The following is a 6,962-nucleotide window of genomic DNA, read 5'->3' on the forward strand; positions in this document are numbered from 1 at the left end:
AAAAAAAAAAAAAAAAGAAAGCAGGCTGACCAAGCCACAAGGAACAAGCTACTAAGCAGCATTCCTCTATGCTTCTGCCCAGTTTTGAGTTCTTGTCCTGATTTCCTTTGGTAATGAACAATGGTTTGAAGTGTAAGCCAAGTAAACCCTTTCTTCCCCAAGTTCCTTTGGTCATGGTGTTTTATCACAGAAGTGATAACCCTGGCTAAGAGACTGCCTTTTAACATATGTGCTGGGGATCTCTGGTTCTTGGTTTATGCAGTAAGCACTTTCCCCAGGGAGCTATCCTCCAACCCCTTGAATAAGTACTTCTATTATATAAGCTGGGAAGATGGCTTAGCCATTTGCCATTAAAGCACTGGGACCTAAGTTTAATTCCCATGAATACACTGTATATATTAGAAGCCCAACAATGCAATATTGTAGATTTTGCTTTATCCAGTCTTTGTTAATAAAAAGGCAACAAGATTTGTTGGGTACCTTTAATCTTAGCAATCAGGAAGCAGAGGCAGGCAGATCTTTGTGAGTTTGAACATCTATGGTCTACATATCAAGTTCTAGGACAGCGAGGGCTATGTAGAGAGATCTGTCTCAAACAAATGAATATATGTGTATATATTGTATCTGTATATAACATGTATATAATATCATATATAATATGCATTGTATATAATAATGTTATATTACATTCTATATAATATTAACATATATAATATATGTTATTTATACATAATTTATACATATAGTACATATATAATATACATGTGTATACTATATATAAATAAACAATATACATATTTGTATAATACACATTATATATTATATATAATAAAATAGCAACAAGAAATCTAAAAATGTATATTTGTAGAATATTTCTTTTTTAAAGATTTATTTATTTATTTAATGTATATGAGTACACTATTGCTCTCTTCAGACACACCAGAAGGAGGCATCAAATCTCATTATGGATGGTTGTGAGCCACCATGTGGTTGCTAGTAATTGAACTCAGGACCTCTGGAAGAGCAGTCGGGACTCTTAACCACTGAGCCCAAATATTTATTTATATATTTACCATTTCTTGTGCTCTTCATTTTGGCTGATGGATTTGAGTTAGCATTTGATGCTATTTTGAGTCTAGTAGAATGATTTTCTGTATATAATCTCTCTCTCTCTCTCACACACACACACCCACCCACACACACACACACACACACACCCACACACACACACATAAAACCTCACTAGTTGCAAGTAAGATATGCTAACATTCTCTGGTTTGTTTTTTTAACCCCAAATGTGTTCATCTTTATTAAAAAAATTTATTTCTTTAGCTCTATTTGAGGGGGTGTGCACATGCCCGTGTGTGTGTGTGTGTGTGTGTGTGTGTGTTGGGGCAGTGGTCGAGGACCATTTTCAGGAGATAGTTCTTTCCTTCCACCCTTTGGGCCCTGAGATCAAGCTCGGGTTGCTGGGTTGCTTGGCAGATGTTCTTGGTTGTTGATATCTCTCCAGCCCTCGTCTCCATTTTTTAAAGGTAGATTTATTGTATATAGATTTTGTGATTGTTAAGTTTTTAAAATGTTGGCTCTAGACTATATCATCCTATTGCCTTCTGGTTTCTATTGTTTCATTTACATTTTTTTTTCTTGAGATAGCATCGTGCAATGTAACTTATTACTCTCCTTCCTTCCTCTTCCCTTCCCCTCATTTTTCCTCCTTTCCCCTCAAATTATATAACTCTTGTTTCACATTTCCTCATAATATTTTAGAGGATGATGGACTGCCTATGGTGATCATAACTTGGTGCTTAGATGTGTTTGACACTGTCAAGTTTTGTGCTCCATTATGATGTGTTTTTATTGTTTGAGATTGCACTTTCTTTAGTGTATCAAATGTTCAGTCTTTCTGAATTCTTCAATTTGTCACTTGTTGGGATTCTTGGCTTTCCTTTCTCAGGAGCTTCAGATGGTAGGCAGGAGAGGGCCTCACCCTCTGGCTCTGTCTAGTGATGGTCACCTACTTCAGAACTTGGACCATCATTTTTCATTTTTATGCCTTTGGTGTTAGCAGAATCCACCACAGTATTCTAGGCACTCTGATAATATGTGAAATTTATGTCAGTTTATCTGAAAAATCCATATTGCCTTTCTGGTCCTACTACTAAAACAATAACAATAAAAACAACTACTCATGTTTTAGATCCACTTTTCTTGAATCTGGTTATTTTTGTCTAGCTTTATTACAGTTTGCATGGGAAAATCAAGTTGCTTCAGATCATTTGCAAATCTAATTAGTGGTCCTAGTGATGTTCATCCTGAGGTGGGACTGAAGCTCAGGGAACGAACACCCAGCCTGGGAGAAACCCGCAGGGTCTGCCACATTCATACCCTATGATATAATAGGTTCAGGAGTTTGGAGAAAGGAAGTGGGGGTGCTATTTAGACTTTAAGTTACTATATTAAGAACAAATAATCACAGTGATAAAATATAGAAAATTAAATACTTTTTATTTTCCTCTTTACACTTACTTTCTGCTCTTTATAAAGAGTAAAATTCACAGAATAAGGAGAACCTGAACATGGCTTTGAGTATTTGATTGTATAAGGCAGGTAAGGAAACTATAAGCTGGCTTACTACTCTTTAGTCTTTAGGTGGGAAAAGGAAGCTTCCAGAGTGAATAGATAGTGATGGCTAAAAGAGAAGGAAGCTGTCTGAGTGAGACGGCTGAGTGCACAAAGATGGAGAGCCTTGGTTGATGAGCTTTCAGAAGGGGTGTCAGAATTGACCACCTTCTAAAGAACTAGCAGACCTGGGATCTGGAGTTCTATGTCCACTGGACCGGTTGATTTTGTCCTTTCTGCATAGAATGTGAAGACTGTGTCTGAGACCCCAGCAGTACCACCAGTGTCAGAAGATGAAGATGATGATGACGATGCTACCCCACCTCCAGTGATTGCTCCACGCCCAGAACACACAAAATCTGTGAGTCTCTGGGGATCTTGAAGGCTATAGGATTTATTCACATAAGGGGTGGCAGAAGGTAGGGAGGTAGTGGTACTAAGACTGGTATATAGGGGGCCATAGACTGGCATTGGTGAAGTCATTAAACTACTTTTTTCCCCTCTCATGTTTTGAGACAGGATCTTACTGCGTAATCCAGAATGGTCTTGATTCATAGTGATCCTTCTGCCTCACTCTCCCAAGTGCTAAGATTACAGGCATGCACTACTGTGCCCAGCTGGACCACTTTCTACATGACTAAAGAGATGTGGTGTGCTTGTTATTTCAGTTATTCCTAAAGTTCTCTAGGTAATTGGTGTTTATATCAGTCTAACCTTGACTTACCTACCCTTTTCTTTACTGGTTAGGTATATAGAATGGTGCATTTCACTTTCAGAATAAAATAAATTATTCCAGTTTCTTAGGAATAGGAAGCAGCAAATTGCCAGAGATTTTATTCTTTTGTTTTATATTATGCAGTGGTCAGCCTCTCCAGCATTTTTGATAATCCTGAAAGACCTGGGAGAGTTTATAAATACATTAGTGCTATTAATATGCTGGACATTAGGAATGCATTTTGATGCCAGATATTGGTAGTGACTTCTCTTTTAACTTCCTTTGAGGTTCCTGCATTTTGGAATAGCACTTCCTCCTTCTGCACTTTGCCTTTCGATTTAGCATCATTGAATAGTGACCTCCCATCAGATGATACTCTGAAACACTACTACTGTTTGTTTTAGTATGAGAACTCCATAATGAAAGAATCCTCTGGGACTTAAGCTCTGTGTTGATTAAATGTCCTAATGGAAGGTGCTGTGGAGGAAATTCAGTTAGATTGCCTACCTCTTAGCCTAAGAACTTACAAATAGACTCTGGATTTCCTTGTCTGTAAGTCACAAAGTTACGTTAAGGAAAGCAGCCTTCTAAATCAGTGAGCTGTCAGTGTCTCCCTAGAGTGTCCTGTTTGTGGTTTGCAGGCATGCTTATCTAACAGTTTCTCTCTACATCTTGAACTCCTCTAAATAGAAAAAAATCTATTTACCTATCAGTCTATCTATCTATCTCTTATTTATCTATGTGTTATTTATCTTTTTTGGTAATATAGTTTGGGCAGAAGGATCAGAGAGAGGTCAGTAAATAGTGAATGATATATTGATTAATTTGCTTTTCTTAGCATTCTTCTCTAAAATAAATATTGCTAAGTCCTAATTTATAGAAGAAGCAAATGAGATTTGGGTCAGTAGATTGATCTATCCATAGTCACTTAGTAAACAAACGCCAGGGTTTGAGAGCAGATAATTAAATCCAAGTCCAGATTGCATTCCAAAGTAGTGCGCATACTATATATATATATATATATATATTTGTGTGTCTAGGCATGCACTGGGAACCAGCTAAGGAGAATGTTATAGAGGGAACAGGCAGACTATCTTTCCTCAAGGCACTCTGGTGGAAAAGCAAAGAAGGTTTAAGTAATTGGGATATAATTGTTCTACAGGTATAAGAATAAAAATTGAGAAATTTATTTTGCTAGAGTAGTCAGAAAACCAGTGCAGTTGAAAGATCTGATATGTACATTTGTTAATTCATTCTATTTAAACACTTATCTGAATGCTTGCTTTTTATTGGGTTAGAGTTTGTTAGAGGACTCAGGGAGGAGTAATATGTGTTCTTTGTCTCAGTATACCCTATAGATGATCAAAAAAATAATTATGACTTTTATAATGATAAACCAATCTGATAAATACACATCTTCTAGAGAAGGAAGTGTAGCCTGGAAGTCCTCGCTTCTTAACCTTAGTAGTATATAGTTGCTCCTTTCTTAGTAACTTCTCTCCTTTGCTTTTGTAGAAATTACTCTCTCACTTCCTTCTTCAGAATGAGAAGGGCAGTATTTTAAATAGAGCTAGGTTTACCAGGGATTCTCAGTAAATATTTGTTAAACAAACAAATAAATAGGAAATACAATGTCTTTAAAAGCTGAGGTTTGAATGCTTAATATCTGCTGTTCATTGCCATGTCATTCACACATGTTGATTTATTATTAAATAAGGTGGGTGTTGTCACTGTTTTATAGACAGGGAAACTGAAGCACAGAGGTGCGAAGTGAACTGACTGAAGTCATTCAGATAGTAATGTTAGCTGAGAATTAAGCCCAGGTCATCAAGTTCCCAAGTTTATTTTAAATTTTAAAACAAAATTATTATATTATTATACCCTCCTGTCTCTTGATGAATAAAAGTAGTTAGTTCATGGTAAGCGCTAAACAGCTCAAGAGGGATAACTCCATAAGTGTAAAGTGTTGCTAAGTGACAGAGGATACAAATGAGTTTCAGCTCAGAAAAAACAGAGTATTGTGGGTAAGGAAGGTTTCCATCTAATGATAAAATCTCCTCCAAATTTTTACGGAGAGTCACCTAGTGGCTTTGGAGTGATTTCAGTGCTAAGGCCATCATCACTAGCCCTTCTTGTAAAGTTAGAGTAAACGAAGGTTGTTTTACCCAGGGCAAATGGGCTGGGGCTCAGAAGAGGAACAGTGCAGATTTTGGCCTTTAAGAGAAGGGGTGAGTGGTGAAGGGGGAGGTTCCTGGGATGTTCTAACTAGAACATTTACAAGAGGTTCCACTATGCTAACAAAGGTTGGCTTGGCCAAAATTTCCCACTGATTATGCAGGTATATACACGATCTGTGATTGAACCACTTCCTGTTACTCCAACTCGGGATGTGGCTACATCTCCTATTTCTCCTACTGAGAATAACACCACTCCGCCAGATGCTTTGACCCGGAACACTGAAAAACAGAAGAAGAAGCCTAAAATGTCTGATGAGGAGATCTTAGAGAAATTACGTAAGGACTTTATATCTTTCTTGAATCTTCCCTTAGTCTATGACTGACTAATCATTGAGATGGAATGCTACAATAAAGATCTGAATCCTACTGGGCTGGTGAGATGGCTCAGTGGTTAAGAGCACTGACTGCTCTTCCAAAGGTCCCAAGTTCAATTCCCAGCAACCACATGGTGCCTCACAACCATCTGTAATGGGATCTGATGCCCTCTTCTGGTGTGTCTGAAGACTGCAACAGTGTACCCACATAAAATAAATCTTTAAAAAAAAATCTAGATCCTAGGTTTAAGCCATGTGCTTGGCTGGCTCTGTTTAATACCTGAACTATGGGCTGTACTGCTTATTCATCATCTGACCTTTCACCCCTTCCTTGTTCCCCAGCTCTGGGTGTGCATTACCTTAGGATAGAGACATAATAAGAGAGAATATGGGCGGCTCACTTTGAGGGTTATGGACATAGCTAAAAGCTTTTATTTTGAGAGTAGTCTAGAGTATTGTATGGAGAAAGATTGAGGTATTGACTGTGCCTGGTGGAAAAGGGTGCTCTTGTTGATGCTTTCTAATATTGACCTAGGAGGAGACAGCTCTGCCTGCCATCATGGTTGTAGAAAAAGACGGGAAGGGAAACCAATGTTTTATGATTCTGTTCTATGTGGCAATGACAAGCAAGATCGTTTCTTGAATTTTTAGATTTTATTGTAGTTGCTCTCTGAAGATACTCAGGATAATCCCCATTTATGCAGTTAAGGTTTTTTTTTTTTTAGACCCAAAGAATCTATATCCTGGTCCAGATCATAGAGCTGCAAAGTGGCACAGCTAAGGTTAGGTGTGTTTTGTAAATAGAACATATCGCCTATTGCAGTAGGTATAGGTTGATTTTTATTTTCTTTTTTCTTTGAGACAGGGTTTCTCTGTGTAGTCCTGGCTGTCCTGGAACTCACTCTGTAAACTAGGCTGGCCTGGAACTCAGAAATCCACCTGCCTCTGCCTCCCAAGTGCTGGGATTAAAGGCGTGCACGCCAGCACTGCCCAGCCTAGGTTGATTTTTCTTTTCTTTTCTTTTCTTTTCTTTTCTTTTCTTTTCTTTTCTTTTCTTTTCTTTTCTTTTCTTTT

The 6,962-nt window shown here is 37.8% G+C and overlaps 1 protein-coding gene across 4 annotated transcripts in view; it reads left to right on the top strand.

Annotated features, from left to right (window-relative positions):
* Pak1 (p21 (RAC1) activated kinase 1) overlaps window positions 1-6,962 on the top strand; it is a 125,637-nt gene that overhangs the window by 94,383 nt on the left and 24,292 nt on the right. For all 4 annotated transcript variants that reach the window (XM_021167463.2, XM_029479658.1, XM_029479656.1 and 1 more), the window contains exons 6-7: window positions 2,867-2,983; window positions 5,676-5,850. In XM_021167463.2, the coding sequence (XP_021023122.1) occupies window positions 2,867-2,983; window positions 5,676-5,850 (292 nt within the window). The remainder of the gene's footprint in view (window positions 1-2,866; window positions 2,984-5,675; window positions 5,851-6,962) is intronic.

This window comes from Mus caroli, chromosome 7, assembly GCF_900094665.2.
Source record: "Mus caroli chromosome 7, CAROLI_EIJ_v1.1, whole genome shotgun sequence".
Classification (NCBI taxonomy): Eukaryota; Metazoa; Chordata; class Mammalia; order Rodentia; family Muridae; genus Mus; species Mus caroli.